The sequence below is a fragment of the Tachypleus tridentatus genome, chromosome 1 (genome assembly GCF_004210375.1).
Source record: "Tachypleus tridentatus isolate NWPU-2018 chromosome 1, ASM421037v1, whole genome shotgun sequence".
NCBI classification, from domain to species: Eukaryota; Metazoa; Arthropoda; class Merostomata; order Xiphosura; family Limulidae; genus Tachypleus; species Tachypleus tridentatus.
The window spans coordinates 100175618-100199757 of record NC_134825.1 but is presented as its reverse complement, the minus strand read 5'-3'; the positions used below and the strand labels follow the sequence as shown (position 1 = coordinate 100199757).

General features: G+C 31.6%; 1 protein-coding gene across 3 annotated transcripts in view; it reads right to left on the bottom strand.

Annotated features, from left to right (window-relative positions):
• Positions 1-817: 817 nt before the first annotated feature.
• Positions 818-24140, bottom strand: part of LOC143256857 (transforming growth factor-beta-induced protein ig-h3-like) — a 45368-nt gene continuing 22045 nt past the window's right edge. The window contains exons 4-7 of one of the 3 annotated variants that reach the window (XM_076514654.1): positions 16817-16918; positions 10863-10970; positions 3998-4140; positions 818-3838 (exon numbers count right to left, since the gene is read on the bottom strand). In XM_076514654.1, the coding sequence (XP_076370769.1) occupies positions 3833-3838; positions 3998-4140; positions 10863-10970; positions 16817-16918 (359 nt within the window). In that variant the 3' untranslated portion in view covers positions 818-3832. Of the gene's footprint in view, positions 4141-10862; positions 10971-16816; positions 16919-24140 lie in introns of all 3 variants that reach the window. The other 2 variants (XM_076514644.1, XM_076514658.1) reach the window with 2 other exon arrangements.

Sequence of the window (24140 nt, the reverse complement as noted above, 5' to 3'; positions counted from 1 at the left end):
GACAATTCAGAAGTTTAACATAGCATGTCCCCATTCTCTTACAGCTAGGGGCTGACTAGCTCATTCCAACTTATCCTATGAAAGTTGGAAGTTTTGTATGTTTCTTATAAGTAAAGTTACCCATTTGGCTCAAACAATTCTGTCAGTTTCTTAACCTGGTCAACCAACCTTGTATCATTTAAAGGTGCTTATTTCATGCTGGCTTCCAGTTTACTTTCTCTAAACATTATATCAACTTATAAATTATTCAGTTTAATTTTCCTGAAGGTCTCACTTCCCACAGGTGTGTTCATATCTAAATGTCTTTATGTGCTCTAAGAGGAGTGTTTAAATCTGCATTTCCTTTTGTGACGTTTCTCACAGACGTGTTTATACCCATACGTGGTTTTTCTCACAGATCTGCATACATTTGAAAACTTGTACATGGACATTCTCAAAGAAATATTTACAGATTAATTTCTTTGTACGACCTTTTTTACAAATATGCTAATACTTGAATTCCTGTATATAACCTGTCTCAGATGTGCTTACATTTGAATTCTTGTACATGGCCTTTTTCACAGATGAGTTGATATCTGAAGTTATGATATTTTGGAAGATACGTTTATTAACTACAAAAAACTTAACAATCATAACTACAAGTGGTAAATCAGTTAAGTCACAGCCATAAATTCTACCTAATTTCAAGATTTCTAGCAACTACAAAACTTTTTTAAGCCAAGGGCTAGTGTTTGTTTTTTCCCAAAATAAGCTATAATATATATTACTTTTTATTATTACTTTCATGAACAGTATTAGTTAAAATGTTGAATAAGTAGTTTTATTAATTTTTATTAAAATATTTTATATACATTGTCAGCTTAACATATATCTACATATGAATAACCTAATTTCCTAAGCTGGCTTAATCTCATGAGATATTACTGAGTTTACAGCCAAACACAGTAACAGTAAGAATACCTAACTGATATATACATTTTTAATCTTTATAAATACATTACTTTGGGAACATATAAACTTTTAAAAAACATACATAGATACAAGATATTCAACACTGACAAGATACAACTATTTTCTTGAAGAATTTGAACAAAAAATCTTTTTCAAATGACTGTAATATTAACAATACTTGTGAGAAGCTGGTTCACATTCAAACTACAGCATCTAATGATTTTTGTTTCTTTTTTTGTGCTGTCTTCCTTACAATAAATTTTAAAGGTATACCTGATTTATAAAATAATGTTCTGAGCTGTTCTAAAAAGTTGCTGTAATCTGCTATCAGTTTTCACTTTTCTAAATAACTAGATAATCAAACATCCAGACACCCCTCTCTACATTCCTACACTTAATTGCACAACCCCCTTCAAACATGTGGTCAGCTATCAGTCAGTTACCTCTTTCTTTCTTTGTGAACCTGACGATGACTGAAGAAGGTCGAAACATTGTTCGCTCCTCTACATAAAAAATTTCTCAACCCATACCAGCCGTTTTTACACATAAGTGAAAATTATTCAAATGCTTAAGATAATTCAGTAAAAAAACTTGTAAGTAACAAAATAATGTAATAATAAAAACTATAATATAATGCAAACAAACAACAGCCTTAACCTATTCAATATAAAATTTGTATTGTAAACCATTTTTATATCATTACATAAACAGTAATATGAAGAAAATAAACATATCTTGTGTATACTTTTTAATAGTAAAGCTGCACAATAAGTTATCTGTACTGTGTCCTTCAAGCTCACTGTCAAGGCACTGGAGGGTTACAATATGTCTTTAATATAGTGAGATTCATTAGCATTCATAGTTGTCAATCAACTTATTGGACTAACATAAACACTACAAAAATTAAGCTTTTATAATTTATAAAACATAACAGATTACAGAAAATAAAGAAAAGGAACTAAAAATGCCAATACAAAAACTCACTCTATTTTAATATGAGGGATTTTGAATATAAAGTTTAAATGAAATTACTAACACAGCATTTCACCATATGTCTCCACATACACTCCATAACTATTCATACAGCATTTCTCATGTTCAATTCACCTGGTACCTAGTTGTGAACATAATTTTTAATTTTGACAAAGAAACTTTTGTATTGAATACAATATAAAAACCTACTGGAGTGTAGTATTGATCTACAGTGACACTAGTTTATAGCTGGTTAGAATAAAGCAAACAGTACTGAAAACAATCAATCAATTTAACAAGTGTCAACATATTTTATAATTCTTCCATGTGGAAATTAATCATTTTCTACTCATAGTAACTAGAGTAAATAAATGAAATTTGAGATAGAAAGCTTGTGGTAAGAAGCTCCATGTGGCTGTTTAAACTACACAAAAAAAACATCCTTATTTCAACTCAGTCTGCCACATATATATACTACTTGTTCAGACTAGTTTTGATACTGAATATTGTGGATTTCTCAAAATATTACATGATAAAGCAGAGTTATAAAACAAAGAACTGTATGCAATAACTACAGCTTAAGATTAACACTCCTATGAAAAGACGTTTCTAGTCCTGATTTCTCCAAGCCCTTTCCCCTGGCTGTGGTTTCGCTAGATAGTAGATAGGAACAGTGAGAATCTCGTTAATCCATTCATTAATGGATTTAAATGGCAATTTCATTTAAATACAAAATTATTAGCCTAATATTAATAACCTTTCAAGTTGCTCTGGGGTCTATTAGGCCCCACTTTTCGTAGGAGTGTTAAATAAGTGATCTAAATAGACTTTTTAGATTTTGATGGTTAGTTTGATGCATACTTTGACTTTTTCAAAGATTTTCAGTAACAACCTATTTAAGTTTATAAACTGCAAACTTTCTTTTCACTTTTTAGATATAAGCTATTACTATCTCTATAATTTCCATAAGAACATACTATAATATTGTAAATACAATTCAAATTGAAAGCCTTACATGTTCTTTCAAAATTTCATGACAGAAAAAACATGGATATATAAAAAGTCAATTTTTTACATTTTTTATAATTTCATAATGACTATGTACTTAAATTTTCAACTGTATTCTGCAATGGTCTTTAGGTTTTCTTCTTTCTAGTGAATTTGGTTCAACACTAGCATCTTACAATAATTTAAATATTATTCACTTACTTTATAATGCAGGGCTACCTTTTCTAGATAAATACACATTGTACCAAATATAAAAAGATATCTGCAGATGAAGACAAGTTTAAGTTAATCATGTCATGTGGCAAAATGGGTTTATAAAAGTATGAGAATATTGTATTACTGGGTATAATATATTCAAAATATTAATTATCAGGAACTTCTTAAACTCTGTTTATATTTTAAACCTTTTTATTTGTAACTCTCTTTTGATGACAGATGTAGTAAATAAACATACCACAAATACCAGGACATTTTTCCAAACCCTTTTTGAAGCTACACATCTAAACAAAATATATATAAACTAAGAACTTTGTGAAAACATGTAAATGCTGAAGACAAAAAATGTAATAGCATCCTGAAAGTTTAAGTTGTACTTTACGATAAAAATTATTATTTAGAGAGAAGATCTGATGTTTATAATATTAATTTACTGTATCTGCCATCAAATGGGAATTATAGATAAAAAGTTTTGAAAAAAAATAAGAAAAGTATTTTGGTGAATTGAAATTTGCAAAATCCTTTAATAAAGCAAGATAAAACAAATATTTCTCAGAATGTCAAGCTTGTGTTTTGTAATTCAACTTTAATATATTATATTTATGGCATTAAAACCATATGCTGTCTTTGAAATACCTATAGATATGGATGTCTTCATGGTTCACCTCAATTTCTACAGAAAATGCTAAATCTAGAATAAAATATTAAATGCTCACACACAGTATCAAACATTGGCAAAGTTACATTAATCATTCAAAACTGCAAACAACAAATATATTACACAAATTAAAACACAAAATTTTACATGAGATTTCTAATGTAGTTAAGTATTTTATATTGTGATGTTTACCTTAGGCTGAATTTTGTTAAACAAAACCTGCCCATTAGAGTAGGATGGAGGCAAAAGCACACTTCCTATAGAGTGTACAACTCCATTACTCACTGCTGCATCAGACAAACCAATCGTGGCATCATTGACCTTGACCCCTTGAGCTACCAAAAAAATAATCCAAGTATTACATTAAGATAACAATTAAAGAACTAACACTCGTACTTTCATATTCATTTAATGTCTATTACTTAGCAAAATAAGAAATCTTATACATAACTGATAAAATTATATATTTTAAGATAGAAAAAGGGTACCCATTTGTATTCATAACACAATAACTAATTTTACCAGATTTTGCTGTTAAGTTAAATCAATAATAGAAAAACCATTATTTCCTTCCAATAACAGTTCAAAAATATGTACATTACAATGATGTAAATGACAGTTTTCAAATTTTGGAATGGTAAGTACATAGTGCTAAAAAAAAAAAAAGGAAACATTAATATTTGAGAAGAAGATAAGAAACATTCCAATTGATTCACGACCAAATTTAAATCTAATAATTAAAAGACTTTCATGAATTTGTAATTGTATTTCATCTTCTTGTACTTTTAATACAAAACTGTCAGTTTCTACAAAAAAAAGTTTTAAAAAATATTCTCAAAAATATTTTCACAACAAATAGTAGCATTTATTGTAAAGTTGGGCAACTAGTGGTATTAGCCAATTTGTTTAATGACAGCTACATTCAAGTAATTAATTAAACCATAGCCCTATAGCATTTCACTTGTATGAGCACAGGACGAAAAGTGTGTAACCTGCATTCCTAGCTTTTCACCCACTGCATCATATTAATATTCCTATTTTCAGTAAGTTTGTTTTTGTTTCTTTAAAGTGATTTTTCAAATTATACTTGATTTCATATTGTAGATCTGTTCCTAGATTTGCCATTTGTGTATTTTGCATAAATCTAATTTTTTGTCTAAAATAATGTTTCACTGGAGTTTTTAAAAAATAATTTTGATGTTTTCTATTTAGTAAATTAATTAACAATGCTGACTAAATACCAGCTCATAGTTGTCATTATGTTTGCTTTTTAAATGTGTAGTAATCCCATACTGATTTTGCATAAATCTAATATATAAATAAGTAATGAAAGCATATTTTACTTTCACTCATGTTTTTATTCACAAAATATATAATGATTGAAGTTAGAAATAACTAAGCAGCCTGTTAACCAACTTGTTTATGTATGTTATTTGAATAGGATGAATGTAAGAATAATATTCTGTAAAACTCTTACGCGATCAGAAGATTGTGTAGTTGCCTACCAACTTTATATGGTTTGATGACATTTTACAAGATGAACATAAAAATATACATGAAAGTTACAAACACTACAGCAAAATAGAGAACCAAATATCAATGATATGGATATATTAAACCTTAAGCAATCTTCAGTCATGTGACTTTTGTCTGACATAGGTATTAAAAATACAATAAAATGACTTTTTCAAGAACATTTATTTAAAAATTCAATTTTCACAACATTTTAAATTTTAGCTGAAACTTTGATTTTCAAATCAAAAAATTACACAACCTAAATTAAAGCTTTTTGATGTACTAAATTGGGTGTTGTTCTTTCTTCTGACAATATGAGTAGGTTTTGATAAGATTCAAACCTTGAACATCCTATGTGGATTTGACTTTGTGAAAAACAAGGCTACTTTAGGAAGAATCCAGCAACCTTTAATCTTTGATTAGTTTGGTTTGTTTTGAATTTTGCACAAAGCTTCACAAGGGCTATATGGGCTAGCCATCTTTAATTTAGCAGTGTAAGACTAGAGAGAAGGCAGCTAGTCATCATTACCCACTGCCAACTCTTGGGCTACTCTTTTTACTGACGAATACTAGGATTGACCATAACATTATAATGCCCTCATGGTTGAAAGAGTGAGCATGTTTGGTGTGACTGGGATTCAAACCCATGACCCTTGGATTACGAGTTGAGCCCCTTAACCACTTGGCCATGCCGGGCCTTTAATCTTTGACCTTGTGCCTTATTGATTAACATTACAAAATAAATTGTAAATTCAAAAGGATAGTCATATGGAAGCAAAGGGACTATTGGAATGATGATATCTTCACTTTTAGCATGACCAGTTGCTTCAATAACATGTAGCAGTAAGATCTTAACAATCTTGACAACTAAACTTTCAACTTTGTACAATTTTGGAGGATCAAGATTTATCAATATCATTGGCAAAACAACCTTTAATTCCATAATGTGACCTGGCATCCCTGATGATTCAACAGAACTTAGGAATTCAGTTGGGTAGTTTACAACATTAACACTAACTGGAACTCTGACAAATAAGCTACAGATTAATTCCTATCCAGGAACCTTTTACAATAATTGATCATTTATGCTACGAACATTATAATTTCGAGGTGCAAGAACTGCTCTTTTATACAACCAATAATTCTGACAAATATTAGGAAACACCTTTTCTTTTAATCTTCTGAATTTTTAAGAAAGTTACCACATTTGTCTGATATAACACACGACATGAATACAAACTGTGATACAAGCTACATATTAGTTTTTGTGGGAATTTTGTCCACTCATGTTGCTCATAGAGATCACAGCATTCACCATGCAAAGTCTGGTGATTGATCAAATAGTGTGGAAGGACTTAATGGACAGAAACATACAATTTTGCTAAAATATGATATTAAGAATAATTAATTAATAGTAGCATTTGGTGTTTGTTTTCAGAATTTCTTAAGTTACTACACAGCCATACTTCTTTCATTTTCACTTATTTTAGAAATGAACAAGAAAAGCATATTTTACAAGAATTATAACTTCTACATACTGAAAAATAAATTCTGTAACAAGTGTACATAAGAGCTGCTGCTTTCCTAAACAATGCTAACTTCATATATATAATTACTCAGATGAAAACAAACCTCTAGACATAAGACACACTAGCAGAGTTTCAGGAAAAACAGACAAGTGTTAACCATGGCAGCATTTAATTGATGTCAATACTACTATATTAACCTAGAAATAAACTGTTACTGGTTGAGGTCTTATCTGGATTACTGTAGATTAATTGCACTAATTTCAGAAAACTTCAAAAGCTTTCATAGTTATTGATACCCCAATAAAAAAAACTCAAATTTAAGGTTTCTTTCTGATACTACTTGTTAGTATATGAATATCTGGCCATTTTGTGAAAACTAATTAAAATAATTTCTGAAAGATAAGAGTAATTCAGGTGTACCTATTTACTCAAAATTAAATAATTCAATTAATTCCTGAAAAGTGGATGGAGTTTGGCCCTCCTGAAATTCTCCTCTAGACCCATGGCTGCTTATAAAATACTAAACAATCATCACCTGTGGCAAAAATGAGTTCCAAACCACATTACCCTTTCAAGCAATCTATACCTGCTTATACAACATTAAATAACACAGTTATTAATTTCAGAAAAAACAAGATGGTTGAAAGGAAATTGATACCTTAAATCTGCATCTTTTTTAAACACGAAACAATACACTTATTTCCTGAAGAAATGTTGGGGAGTGGTTCATACCCCTATATCTGTTCAACAACAAAGAATACAGTTTTTAATTTGTGGAAAACATTTATGAGGGGGGGGGATCCAGACTCCTTAGACTCCTCTCACAGATCTACTCCTGCTCATACAACATTAAAAAATACAGTTCCCACTAGATAATTAGATACATAACACAATGTAAAGGCACAGTAAATGTACACTTTATTTTACACTTAAACAGAAAGTTAGTGTTGGGTGCTGCCAATGAGTTGCCTTCCCTTTAGTCTGTAGTTCAAAATTAATGATAGGAGATAGTCTAGACAGACAAAGCAAGGAAGTTTAGTGGCAATAGGAATTAAACCTGTGATCCTCACATCATGAGACACACACTTCCTCTCAAATTATATAGCTTTGTGCTGAACAACAAATAAATATAATGGCAATATTTTGATCATGTAAATAGTATAAATAATCAAAAACAGTATGTAATCAGAAACCCTAATTTTGGTTAGTTTATTATTAACATGCTTTATTTATTTGTTTTTAAGTACAAACAACATAATGGACTATTTGTGCTCTGTCCATCAAGGGTATCAAAACCTGGTTTCTCGCAGTATAAGTTCACAGACATGCTGCTGTCTCACCGGAAAGTATTAACCTGTTCAGTGCCGTGAACGAGATAACTCGTCCAAGCCGATCGGTAACACAGTGCCACTGACGAGTTCACTCGTTCTCAATAATAAATAACTTCAACGCTAGATGTCAGCATCATACATGCATTTGACCTACTTCCAAATTGTTTCACTTTCAATCCAAAATGGTGTCACAAAAAAGTTACAAAATGAAGAAACATGAGAGTTTTGTTGCAGCAGCTGAAATACTTGGCAGTCAACAGGTTAATATAACAATCAATTTAATTTAAATTAATTAACTGTTGGTATAATCAAAAACACTAATTCCAGTCAGCTGATTATTTTCATGACATTAATCAAGTAATCATAATTTTGATTAATCAATTAATTTACAATACAATAACCAATGCAATCATTTCTCACATTCACTTGATTATAGATTGATTAATCTACCCACCTGTAACTTATTGCTTTTCTTAGTTACTTTATCTTTAGCTATCTTATGATGAATCCTGCAATGCATTAATAACAAATTTATAACCAAAAATGAGTACTTGTTAATAACAAAATTGCTTATATTTATGGTCTAGTAAACTTAATAACAAATCAAGTTATACTCATGGACAACTGAAACTGTTAATGATTAGTTACATATAAGGACAAGTAAACTTGATAATAACTGATAAACTCATACTGTAGAATGAGTAAACTAGCTGATAACACTAACATGTACACAAGGACAAATGAACTTAATATATTAACTTATACCCAAGAATAGCAGAACTTACTAATATCTCAATTTTACACAAAGATGGGCAGGCTTGTTGATACAATATCAACTTACATTAAGATATGGGCAAATCTGTTAATAACAATTTAACTTACACCAAATGGCAAGAGAACTAATTCATAAAATATCAATTTATACCCATGGATAAGTGAACTTGTGAACAACAAAAGATCATGTCTGAAGACAGATAAACTTGCTAGTAGCAAATCAACACATTCTAGGACACACACACACACACACACACACACACACACACACAACATTATTGGCAGAACAACTTTTCATTCATACACACCCTGATACAACTTGTACTCATGGACAACTGAACCTGTTACTGACACGACAAATAAGGACAAGTGAACTTAATTAATGAACGTAAACCATTAATAATTAAAGTGATTTGTAGAAGATTGTCAAGTGTAAGAATTAACAATACATGTTTTACATTGTTGCCAACTAAAATTTCTAGAACCTCACCTTAATTTTTATAAACTGACATGTGGAAAGAGAGTTGTATATTGTTGGTTTGCTACAGTTAGTATGCTATAAACTTTGGTAATTATAAATGCTTATTAATCTGAAAACTACAGATATCTGACCAGGAACATTTATAGATTTTGAACATTACAAACTGTTTAACTCTATACATTAGCATTTCTGTGAACATTAGATATTTTCATCTGAAAAAGCTAGCTGGCTTGTCTATCAAGTGAAGTGTTTCTGCATATTAACACACAATTAGTTTGCTCATCATGAGCCATCAATAAAATATTCAGTACCAGACCAGGTAGAAGAATCAATATTGATTGTAAGTTTGTTAAACTTTTGAAATAAAAATCATTGTTTGTAATAACTTTGTGAAAACATCATTATAAATTGTATTGTTGTTTGTATATTAAAGCATATTTGTGTTAAGAAAGAAAATTGTGTGCATAAATCTAGTTAGCAAATATCATAACTTTGATACGTATTGACATTCAAATAAGTTCTAAATTATAATTAAAAGTTCAGGCTATTTGAAATAACATGTAACATAATAAATCAGACTTGTCCAAGATGGATTATAATATGTAACATAGGTAAAAAGCCTTCAAAAACAAGCAATGCTACATGATAATATCTAAAAGACAATTTTGAATAATACTAATTTTCTGTTTATTTAATATCTGGATATTTACTATCTAAATACTGTATAATTTAAATGTTTCTGTGACTGAATAAATAAATGTCACTTATGTGATGATTCGCTATATTTAATCTATTTCACTATACAGGTTGTACCAGGCCTCAACAAATCCTGGGTGCCAGGTTGGCATGGTAATTAACATTTTTACTGTAGAAATTAGTATTTTCTTACAATTCAATAAAACTTGAATCTAGAACAGTTATGGTTTCTTGAAAGTCCAGAGCTATTTTTTTGTTCTTTTAACCCTAAATCGAACTTTGTTTCTAAAATTTTATGGTGAATTCAGCACTTCATGTTTTTTCAGGAATGAAGTGCTTTAGTTGCACAGCACATTACTAATTTCATGCCATTTTGCCTTTCTTTTTTCTCTCAATTCAACTATTCAGTATGTGTGTTTGGACTTGTACAGGACCAAAATCAGTTAGTTCAGGCAACACCATCAAGTGGTTGTTGATATCATATGATCGTTAGCATACAGTCACTGCTATGAAAGTAAATAAATATATGTAGCCACCACCATTTTGCAGTACAAACAGTATTAAAGTAAGGTAGGCACATCTGGCTACTGACTTTTGGAGCTGGCTCCTACATCTGAAAATATTTGTCAAGGCTTGTTTTATACTGATGATACAGGTACAATATAATAACAAATGTACAAATATTTATGTTTTAAATATATAGTCATTTTCAAAAACTTTTATACAATTACCTGATACAGCAATTTTAAGTTTAGTTCCCTGAGAAGTCTTTAGTAGTTGTCCACCTTCTAGTCCAGCTACATACCAAACCTCAGGAACAACATGATACAGCAAGACATCTGATACAAGAGCAAGAACATTTAAATTCAACAGAACATTAATTAACACAAGAAAAGTATTTTAAATTTAAGGTTTTTTCAGATACATTTTAATTTTAACACCTTAGATAACTTAAAAGTATATGATATACAGTGATACAAACAAGTAACAAGCTATTTAAAAGTACAAATACTTTTTACGTTTATTTTGTAATGTTTCAGTCGGATTTCTTGGAGATAGGATACATTAAGAAGAGTTATTAAAAGTAAACTATATATACTTAAAAAGTAACATTAATGAAACTACATCAAAAAAAGATTATCTAGCACAACTGTTACTGTTAATATTGTACATAAATACACACAAAAAATAAAATCTATAATGAATCATCATGAATCAAGTGTGTTCTCTTGTAGCAAAACCACATCAGGCTATCTGCTGAGCACATTGAGGGGAATGGCACTCCTGATTTTAGCATGGTAAATCTGTAGACTTACCTCTGTACTAGCAGGGAGTCATTATGAATCATCAGTTGGGTGACTTAAATGTTAATAATGTTCCTAGCCATGATCCCAGTAATAACTCTCAAAGTTTCACCACTTTAGCAAAAATACTGTTACCATCATATTACTAATAAGTAGTTATATACTTGCAATTGTGCATATTAACGTCAAATATCAAACAAAATTACAAACCAGACTAAAAGTGATAAACAAAAGAGCAACAGCTGATTAAATGGAGAATAATGCCAATGTTCTGCCATTGATTTTCTAGTGGCAGAATCTTACAAAACAATAATGAACAACCAAAGGAAAACTGATTATGTGACCAAAACTGTAACTTTAATTAGTTTAAGATAAAAAAAAAAATAACTTACAAGTTATTATTTAAGTAGTCAGTAACAAAACAATTGATAACAAAGCAAAAAAAATGTTTAAGTATATTTATACAATAACACAAAACTAATTAAAAAATGATTTTTGACATCCAGAGTAGTGGAAAAAACACAAGTTTACAATGAACAGCACATATGAACAAGTTACTAGATGCCATACTTCCCACAGACAAGTGAAGGGGCTGGAAGTTAAACCATAAGAACTAAAATATTGAAGTGAAGCTGTGCTATATAATGAGATTTTATATTAATCACAATATACTAAAACTGTTTACTGTTCCATATGAAATTAAAAATTGAAAGTGTAGTCACAATAATTTTATAAATGTCACAGTATTCTGTAAAATATTTAATCCAACAAGAAACATTGAATTGATGAATTTCAATAACAATAATATCTGGTAGAATAGAGTAATTAGAAAAAACAAACAGTCTTCTTGTAAAACATTTACCTAATTCATAGAAGTTGGATACAAAATTATTTAATCCTGCAAACTTCACATTCCCCTTTTAAGTATTACTAACATGTTACAAATACCTATTGTGCTGTTCTCTAGGATTTGAAGCATAAAAAAGACAAGATCAGCTGTAATTCATGGTTTTTTACTGCAAAAACAAGGTTATTACAAGGAAATGAAAAAAAAAAAATTACTACAATATTAATTTAATAGTTCTGTTGTCTTCCTACATAGTTTTCCACAAGTCATGTCTATAATGTAATATTACTTTTAATAATCTTTTATTATATATTTCCTTTAATGGTTTCAAAGAACAAAAAGACAGGAAGTTATTAAACCAAAGACAGTTGTATCAAACCATGATTAATTTTTGTATTATGTTTCAGAAAAACAAATAGAGAGAGTTCCATAAATTTCTTCAAAGAACTACTTTCCTCATGCTTTTTCTATTTCACATTAGATTCAATTATTTCAGAATTTCATTATTCTTGAATTATTACCTTCAAGCTGTATTATTAACCCTTTTAATTTTTCCTTGCAATCTTGTTACTTATTGTTTGTTTGAAACTTATTCTGAGAGAATCTAACCTGAGTATTTTTAACCCCATCCTTATGTGTTCTACATCCTAACTTGCTGGCTAATAAACAAATGATTTATAAAAAAAACATTTCAGCCTGGAGATGAAAGGCAGGAGACTTTTGAAATGTTGTCTTCTACACTTGTCTCCACAACAGGCAATTACTGTCCATTCTACAACATTTCAACTAGACTTTTGTATGTTGCAACCCAGGTAGATTGATAAGTTCAGGTATTAACTGAAGGGCCTTTTTGGCAGTTATGTAGATCAGCTAAGATAAATTTGAAACCCTCTTATATACTGTATACTTTTTTACTGCAAACCATTACAAGATCAGTGAAGGGTGATGAGATTTAAATTACATATCAGTAATATTTCAGGTAATGTTTTTGTTAACACCAACCCTAATGAAATTGGAGTATATTCAAACTTAAAAAATTACAAAAGTAACAACACTTAGATTTTTGTTGTTCAAATTATCCATTAAATCTTTTTAATGTATATGCATCAAACATTTTCTGAAGTTGGATATAAATTATTTCACTTTTATCAAATCATTTCCATAATATAGTATCTACTAGCAGAGACCCATAAAATATTCTTGGTCAAGCTAGTATTTTAATTGCAATAGTACTTTAAATGCAGGATATCTAGAATAATAGAAATAAATTCTGATCAGAGGCACCAAAATCTACAAGTATTCATCTGAGACCTTATAGATATTAAGTTATTAACTACATCCTACATTCAATAAAAGGATAGACTAATACTGTGACTTGTGTACATTTTTCATTTAAGTTTAGTTAGAACTAAACTTCACTGCACTTATTACTATCAATAAATAAACTTACAATGTTATTCTTTGACCAAACATTAGACCCTTTTAAAAATTTTGAAAAGTTTTAACATGTTCACTCTCAAGTTTATTCTGCAGATATTTTCCAGGATCCCACTAGTCATTTTACAATTACTTCTTTTAAGAAAATTAAAATATTTATATCATGCTGGTGCGAGTCAAGGACATTGTAAAGTAATTTTTGACCCACAAACCATGGGCGAGTTACGTGGAACCTAAGAATGCATTAGTCTTACCATCTTACAGGACCAACCAGCAAGTCATGCTAGAATTTCAGAAACAAGATATTTGGCATACAAATCTATGTATAATAATTTTTTTTTTCTCTTATTCAGATACTTTTTTTGTATTGTTTCTGTAAAATATGTTGAAATATGACTTCCAACCAATCTGATGTGCCAGAAACTATTTTTTATGCTTCTAAAAAAAGAAAAATGAAGATCAAATTCTTCAGAAATTGAAGAAAATTCAGATACTGAAAATAGAAATTATGTAGGTACAGATTATGAACCTTCTAGTTCTCAGAAGATGAGAAGCCCTCACACCTGAAGATTTGGAAAATACAGTCTGAAACTGAAACTAATGGTAAGGCCCACCAGCACACTCCATTCATAAGCTCAAATGATGCAATTTATTATCTTATAGTCAACAAATTAATCTCAATTATGATCAAACTAAGGCAGATGGTAACACAAAGGTAAGCATGTGGGAAGACACTAACTGTGATGAAATAAAGAAGCTTTTTTGGAATTATTATGTACGTGGGACTTATGAGATACCCAAAGATCGCCTACTACTGGCAGAAAAATCTCTTCTACAGGAATTCTTACACATCACAAATGTCAAGAAATAGGTTTCAAACACTCCTATGTTTTGGTAATTTTGTAGATACTCAAACAAAATGGAGAGATCATTTAGAAAATAATTAGAAGGTTACTAGAGATTCTCTAAAAATTTTTTTTTACAAGAGTTAATATTCCAGGTGAATGCATTGCAGTAGATCAAACAATGGTGCAATAACAACATTGTCTAGTGTTTCATCAAAATAATTCTAAAAAGGCACATAAATATAGTTTGAAAGCATATAAAACTATGCGATCCCCAAGGTTGCACCTATACCAACATTGTTTTTGCTGGAAAAGGTGATACACAGCAACAGGAGGATGTCTCTTAGATGGATTCACCCATGCAACTCAAATAGTCCTTGATCTTGCTAAAGACTATCTAGATGCATGGAGAACAAACACTACGGATAATTTCTATACATCAATCGATTTAGCAAAGGAGTTGCTGAAGCATCAAACTCACCTTGTGGGAACATTGCAAGTAAACAGAAAGGGTAGCCCCAATGATGTTACAACTACAAAACTGAAGAAGGTAGAACTTATAGGTTGCCAGCAAATATGATGGAATTGTGATTGCAAAATGCAAGGACAAATTTGAAGTTCTTATGTTGTCAATGAAACATGCTGAGCTTCAAGGAAACTGGATTAAGAATCAATGATGTGGATGTTAAAAAAACCAGAAATGGTTCACATTTACCATACCATAAAACAAGAAACAAACATATCCAATCAAATGTCCAGTTATTTCTCACCAATTAGGAAGGCTATTAGATGATATCATAAGATTGGCTTTGAGGTTTTGCTAAACACAACAGTGGTAAATGCTTTGGTATTATTCAGTAAAGCATACCAAAAGAAAAATAAACTACAAATGTATGAGTTTTGAAAATCAATCATTGAATTAGTGTGTCAAGTAAATGTTCAAATAGCAGTAACACAAAAAATAACAGCAGGAAGAGACAACATACAGCAAATTATGAAGACTTACAATGAAAGACAAGTCCAGCAGAATAATTTGTAAAAGATGCATTGGCTGCTACAGTAAAATAAGAAAGACAATGACTACAACAGAAGCAGACAGAAAGACCAAAAAAGTTCACACATACTGTGGTGAATGTTAAGGCAGCCCTGCTCTATGCATTACTTGTTTCAATAAAAGATATTAACTCATATAACTTAAAATGATACTCATAATAATGACTATCACTCTGTACTGCTTTCTTACTATTCATTATTTTTATTTTCATGATGAAATGATGTTTGTTTTCTAAAACTCTTTTGGAAACAGTATGTTGGAAAATTCACATGTTACTTAAAAAATTCTTTATGCTTTTTTTATATTCACTATCTCAAAATGTTTTTTTTTTTTTTAATACAAAATTCATTTTATTTTTCTTGCATTAAATTTATGTCTAAGTAAAGTTATCTGCTTAGTCTATTTTTATATACTATTTACATCTTTCAGGTTTATAAAACATAAAAAAACTTAAGTAAAATAGTTGGACTTATAAAGGAAAGGATGTCCTGATGTCCAATTCTCATCCATATATGTAGCCATTGCATCCCAGCCAATAAGTGGCTCTTTATAAAAGAAAATGGAGCATGACTCACTGTTGGGTTGTGTAGGAGCAAACGTATAAGTTGTATAAAATATGTATTAAAGTATATGTACTTCTGTATTTTGTTTACATCTTTGAAATGAAGTGTTGGAAAATGTAAGATGTGTATGCATTTTAAGAACAGATAAAAACTGAGCATTACTGTGGTAGATATTGACACAAAAACTGGAAATATTTTATACACTATATGCAATGTTCTACATAATGAAGGATTTAATCATATACACAACAAGCAACAGTTGCATTACTGCTGTTTATGAACATATACCAACTTCCAAAATTCTTCCAACACAGTGGAAGAAAAACTCAAAGTAACCAGAAGATTTATTAAATTATTACAATATATAGAGAATCAGTTTGAAATATCTGGACTAATCCATCTGCTTTGAAGATTTTATACAAACACATTTTGTTTTTCATAATTCTAATACATATCAGAGTAAAAGTTTGAAAACATGGTAATGTAATGGAAAGGTGCCATGATGTGCTTCAGCAAAAATATAAATTAGCCTGAAACTGAATTTCCTGTTAACTAATATTTTATTCCTACTTAGTACAACAAACTGTAAATAAAGAGTAACTCCATGTGAATTATATTTGAAAGAACAGGTTTACCTTTAAGTGCTGTGGCATTTTTCAAGAGATAGTTTAAAGTTTCAGGAGGCAGCTTATTAAAGGCTTCATCAGTAGGGGCAAATACTGTGAATGGTCCAAAACCTGAAGAAGTAAGACTTCTATAAATTTAACTAAAGTTCATATGGATGTACATTTAAACACACATAAAAACAACTAAAATTTGCAGTTAAAGCAACATATAACATCTATATCCATTAACCAAGTACAAAGTAAGACAGAGACAGTATTACATTTTATTATAGCATACACAACCAATTTGGAGAATAATTCAACAACAATGGAATGTCTGCTTGTTTGTTAAATTTTGCACAAAGATGCTTATGGACTACCTGCATTAGCTGTCCTCAATTTTGAAGAGAAAAGACAGATAGATTAGAGAAATGGCAGATAGTCAACATCATAAATTCCTGGGCTAGTCTTTACCACTAAATATTGTAACTGACCATCACATCAGAACCTCCACAGCTAAAAGGGCAAATATCTCTAGAAACAGGTTTCAACCTCACAACTTTCAGATTACAAACCCCACAACGAAATGTATAAAAAAACCTCTGGGTAAAGTAAAGTGAGCTGAATTTCACATTTTTATGGGTTTTTTTTTTTTTTTTGCACAAAGCTACATGAGGGTTATCTGCACTAGCCATCCCTAATTTAGCAGTGTAACACTGGAGGAAAGGCAGCTAGTCATCACCACCCATTGCCAACTCATGGGCTACTTGTTTTCCAATGAATAGTTAGATTGACTGTCACATTATAATGCCCCCATGGCTGAGAGGATGAGCACATTTGGTAAGACAGATTTGAACCCATGACTCTTGGATTATGGGCAGAGTGCCTTGACCACTTGGCCATGCCAGGCCACATTTTTATGGACTAGATCTGCTTGGAATGTGCAAAAAAGATGTTTTGTTCTCTGTCAAGGTCACTCTTACTTTAGACAGTTCATAAACTTCAAATCCAGTTAAATGTATTTCTAGAGAAAATAGGCTGTAAAACTGTACAAATTAATGCAGTATACAAAATTAACATCTTGAGAGCAAAACATTTTCTCTAGATATATTAGTCTAGGGATAACAATTACACCAAGTCGACTAAAAGATTATATAATACCTTAGCCTATTCTGAAAACAGAAATAACATTATTCATTTTATTTCATTATAATCATAACCTTCCTTATCTTTACATCATAAGAATATCATAAAGATACAGTGATAAAAAATTTAGTTAGTAATACATTACCTGATAATACTGGATTTGCATTAGCAGTAAATATCCATGTAAAATGTAGCTATACAAGAGTTGGTTCTTAATTACCCTAGCAAATAATAAAAAATCCCTTTATGAAACACTATCAATAAGAACTATAAAGAGTTAGTTATATGTTATGTTTAAATATATTAATATATTTAAACATCAACATATAACTATTTTCAAGACTGCACATTCCTCGTTTCACTGTATTTTGAGAATGATGTTGTGAATCAATTTTTCAACACAAGCTTGCAAAGAATTAAGTGCAAATCAGCAAATGCATTTTCTTATGAGCTTTAAGAGACTTGAACACTTCAAGAGAAACCTTGTGTGTAACTCATGGACCAATCAATTAAGACTTGACAACTGCAAGTCAAAGGTTTCAAATATAGTAACTAATAACATTGATTTCCTAAATAAATAAAAAGGGAGATGTATTACAGTGTTCTTCATCTGAAAGACATTACCAATTTCAAACATTGAAAATTTATTTCTGATAGACACCCACCAAATGCTCGCATACAAGTTTTTTTTTTACTCATCACTAGTCAAGACTCCATTTAAACCCACATTTCCATATGGTATTGTTGACTCCCTCCATACTGATTATTCAGTCATCACTTCAAAATTAAGCAAGAAATGAAGCACCAGAAATTGGGGGTAGGAAAGTGAGATGAGGGAAATATCTTTTGGAAATGCATTTTCAGTATTGAAAATGATAACTTCCAATACAATGTCTTACACCTTAAGCAGTGAAAGAATTGGTGTAAAAGTTACCCAGGTGAGTATTATTCAGAAAGAATCTGAAGATAGCTGTGGAATGTCACACCTTATACCATTAAAGCATAGAATCACATCCATGGGAAACCAAACCACTTCTTACCATAGTGAAGATATGTATTGCCAATTTGAGAAGGAAAAAGCAAGACCAAAAACAGTTTGACAAATGGATGTGCTTTAAGGTGTAGTGTAGCTAGAACACAAACTGTATATGGCAGGTCAACTCCAAAACCAAGCACTACTGGGCTTTTTTCATCTTATCTGTGGGAGGAAGAGGGTTCTAGAAAGGAAGAGGAACTGCTATTCCTCTATACTAAGTAGTGCTCATGCATACTGATCCTGTTCACATCAACATCAGGCCACAATGGATTTGAAAAAGCAAATATGATGGATCAACTCAAGTCTAAAACCAGACAGTACTGGTAATTTTTCATCATATCCACTGTAGAAGGGCCCCTAACAACCACATAAGCAAGGACTAATGTTGACTGATATTGCAATAATTTCCAACAGCAGACCACATGGGAACCAACATCCAGGCAAAATGCAACCACTCAGATGTGCAAGTTGCATTTGGTGGTTCATCTCCAGTACAAAATAGTGCAGCATCAGGAATTTTTCATCTGTTCCACAGCAGAAGGAGAGTTCACATCACCTACACCAATACAACACCACTGGCCTATTCTTAGTTCAGTGGAATTATTACAACTTGGGAGGAAGCCTCCATTATCCATCATCCCAGTGGCTAGAAACTGGTTAGTGGCAAGGTCTCCCATGCTTTACTCAGAGAAGGGGAATAAAAGTACACTTGATAGTCTAGAGCAATGGTTCCCAACCAGGGGTGCAAGATAACATTTGTTTTGGCTGCCTTCACCTTTATTCTTAAATTATTTCTGTGAGGGGTGTGAGAACATGTTAAAATGTTTCAGGAGTGCTGGGCATAAAAAAGGTTGGGAACCACTGGTCTAGAGGAATGTAACATTTTAAAATTGTGTAATGAGTGACCACAAAACCCAATTTTTAAAGAGGCCAGTCCCTGTTCATTCAATGAGCACCAGAAGAATAAGCAGCTATCCTTACACTGCTATACTCAGGATAGTCCATTAGTAGGTACAAACTGAATCAGACATATTTTAGCAAACAACAATCCATCAGGAGATCTCTAATAGTGTTGTGGAACATCCAATATCAGTATCATCAGTGAGCATTACAAACCTAGTTGGCTACACAATGTAGTCTGAAAAATAAGTATACCCTGGTAGGCACCACATGCCACTCAGAGAGTTTGTCTGTTATTAAGCTCAAAGCTCAGCCCACCACAGGTATTGAAACTGTTTCTAGCAGTATAATTCTGTAGAGATGCTGCCATACCACTGAGGGAGGAGGCACTCAGAGGGATTTTGAGACAAAAAATATAGCCAGTAAAGGAAACAGATAAATAATTTAGTCAGTCAGAGCTAGAAGGGAATATGTAGAAGGACAATGGGAGAAATTCGCTATGCCATAGAAGAAGAGGTGGCCAAACAATCATAACATACAATGAAAATATGAGGGGCAGTCCACATGCCAGCCCATATAACTTTCTCCAATAGATGATGGAAGTCCATGATGACGAGAAGACCTACATGTAGAGAAAATTATATATGTAAAAAATGGCTGGTGTGGGTAGGGAAAGCACTATGTAGAGGAGTGAACAATGTTTCGACCTTCTTCAGTCATCGTCAGGTTCACAAAGAAAGAGTTAACTGACCAATAGCTGACCACATGTTTGAAGGTGGTTGTGTAATTGAATGTAGGAATGTAGAGAGCATGCTTAGATGTTGGATTATATTTATTAATGTAGGTATAAAGGTGTTCCTTTATATTGGTTTATTTTGGGCTTGAGTTGTATAAGTAAGGCTTCTTTAATTTTGCATTTGTTTGTTTCTTTATTTAGTATTTGGATAAGGACTCGCATCAAATTCCACCCAAATACTAATGAAAGAAACAAACAAATGCAAAATTAAAGAAGCCTTACTTAAATAACTCAAGCCCAAAATTAACCAAAGAATACCTTTATACCTATATTAATAAATATAATCAAACATCTAAGCATGCCCTCCACATTCTTACACTCAATTACACAACCACCTTCCAATGTGGTCAGTTATAAATCAGTTACCTCTTTCTTTGTAAACCTGACGATGACAGAAGGCCGAAATGTTGTTCGCTACTCTCCATAGTGCTTTCTCTACCTATACCAGCCAGTTGTTTACATATATAAGATAGTAGAAATGATAATACAATGTCAGATTTTGTGAGAGGAGACCCAAAATATTTGATGCAAGTCTTCAGCCAAAGAAATATATGCTAGACAAACAAGCTGCCAAAGCTAACACATAAAAGTAATGGAAGCAGGAACCATAAAAAAAAGGCATTGTGAGTCAAATAACAGCAAACCACGTAGAGACTGAATGCCCTTCTGGCAATTAATAGAGGAGACAGCTGTAGAGTTGACTGTCCATAAACCATCATAAAAAATTATCCAGGACTCAACATACCACCAAGTTCTAAGAGTTGAGAAATGCCTCCCCATCTTCTTAAGGAAGCATCTGGAAATACCTTATTTGGCATGAAGATTTGTTGGGCTTATGGTGTTTTTGCATTTATTTACCACTCCTTTGCCCCATGTATATGGATCTTCACCAAACTTAACATGAAGGTTCAATGGTTCTATAGGGAAATACATGCAAATTCCCAATTTTGCATTTAATGGTATTCATGGGTATTTTTTTACCATTACCTTAACCCTTGTGGATGAATCTTCACTAAATTCAGTGTATGGATTCATTAAGTTTATGGGGAGATATGCATGCTTTCAATTTTGCAGTTCTTTATAGACATTTTCCATCACTACTTCACACCTGTTGATGGACCTTCACCACATTTGACATGAAGGTTTACCAGGTCCATGGGGATATACATACAAATTTTTCATTTTGTTTTAGTTTTTATGAGCATTTTCCCATTTTTTGCAGTTACACACCAGGAAAGCAGCTACATGTCCCAACATAACCTTTTATTTCATAAATTTACAAAATACCCATCCAGGAGAGAGATACACCAGCTAGCTTATAGAAATATAATTGTCATGTCTATTATCATCTGTCCATGTAATTACTTTGAAGGATGTGGATGAAGCTGTACCAAAATTGATAAGGAGACCCAGGTGAGAATAAGAAAGATGAACACCTGTTATGGTATGACTTCATCAAGATATCAGGTTATGTCATTGAGTAAAGCAGAAGAACGGTGGAGGACAAGGGACCTACTAATCATGCAATCCGCTGTATACACTGCAAAAGAACATTATCAAAATGGCTAAAGGATTCAATAATGACAGAACCTCACACACAATATAGATGGAAAGAATAGGGCATAAAAACTAACTGCTTCATGTCCTTAAAAGAAGGAAAGAAGAGTGGGCCCTCTGGAAATGTGAAGTGTAAAACACCTAAATAAATGAGAAACAAAGTGGGTGTGAGACAAAACTTCTCCAGGTTGATCAAGCATTTCAGATGTACTGCCCCCTAAAGTAGGAGAAGAGGATGGCTGATGGAGACTTGTTGGGATAGAATCAAAAGAGAAAATGACTGAAATGTCTGCCAGTCATTCCAGACTTGGAGCAAAAAATTACCACAGAGTGGGAAAGGTCCCTACAGTAAATCAAGGAACGTTGAAATATTGACTGAAAAATGAAATATCTAAGACCAAATGCCTGAAAAGATAAAACTAAATTTTTGGAAATGGATGAGAAATCTGATAGTCTCTTTAGTGATTAAATACAATCCTGCCATAAACAAACACTGGCAAGAAAAAAGAATGGAAGAGGAATGGAAACAGAAAATGGTAAAATCCTTTGTTAGAACTTCCAGTACATAATAATCTGCCACAAATATAGGGCAAAGGTCCATAAATTTAACTAAACAGGACTTACCGACTCCAAGCTTATAGAAAGTATACAAGCAATGGCAGAATTGATAGGAACAGAGAAATGAGAAGTAGTGACAGTTAAAGAAGAGGAAGCAGGAAATAGATAAAGGCAAAGAAAGAACAGAGGAGAGACAGTAAACCAGGAAAGTAACAATGTAGCCATGACATTTGACTCCAGTAAAATCACACAGGCAGATGAGAATTGTCAAAAGATAACAAGATAAAGGGGTGTGGGGGGAAAAACACTAAAGTAACAGAAGCACATCACACTCCAACAAACTCTAGTAATAAGTCAACTAAATAAGAAGAAAGATAGTCAAAGAAAATGTAAACATGACTGTAGATAAACTTTATGAAGGAGCATGTACCAAAAACCCCCTCAGGGGAATGGTTGATTAGTACTGAAAGTTGAATGAAGGAAAAATAATGGAAAAGGGTAGTGTGTATAAAACAAAAGAGGGAAAACTTTTTTCTGAGAAAGACAAGCAAAAGATAGAAAATCTGATCTACAAATATGATGAAAAAGTTTAGAGTTTAGGAAACAAAGAAAGGTAATATGGAATGAAGTCAAGTCCTATGAAGTAATAAAGGAAGGAGGATGAAACATGCATACACCTAAGTAGTGGTAAAAGTAACTGAATAATAACTTTGGTATCTGGAATGAAAGTAAAAAAAAAAAGCATAGAATGAATTACAAAATGAAGAGAAACATACCTGAAAAATCCAGTCCAAAAATTATGAAAATTGCTTAAACAGATTCAAGAAAGGATGGGTATAAGATTAGGCAAAGGTGGGGAGAAAAATAGTAGAATGAATGAGAAACAGGCTGAGGTACAAAAGAAGGTCTTGGCTGACGTGAAAGGCTCCACCACGCACCACACAAAAGCCATCTCTTTTCCTCAACAGACAAAGGTAAATCCAATGCTAATGCAACTGTTATTTCACATTAAATTAAAAGGTAGTTACTGACACTTATGGAACAATAATGTGGAAATACAAAGCTGCTGTTGGAAAGTGAAAATCCAACAATAAATATTTCAAAACACAATAATGCATTTGTAAATGCTTTCATTAAAAAAAAAAATCTGGAAAATTCACAAACAAATAAATAAATCATTATATGAAAGCCAAATTAACAATCAGTATAGAGGGAGTCTGCTGCACAAAGAATGAAAATGTGTGGTGCACACCTACTGGTGGAGGGTTGTTGCATGTTACAACATAATATCATATGGAAACATAAGTTTAGGTGAAGCCTCAAGAGTAGTGATGAGTGAAAAGTTATAATTTTCTTGTATT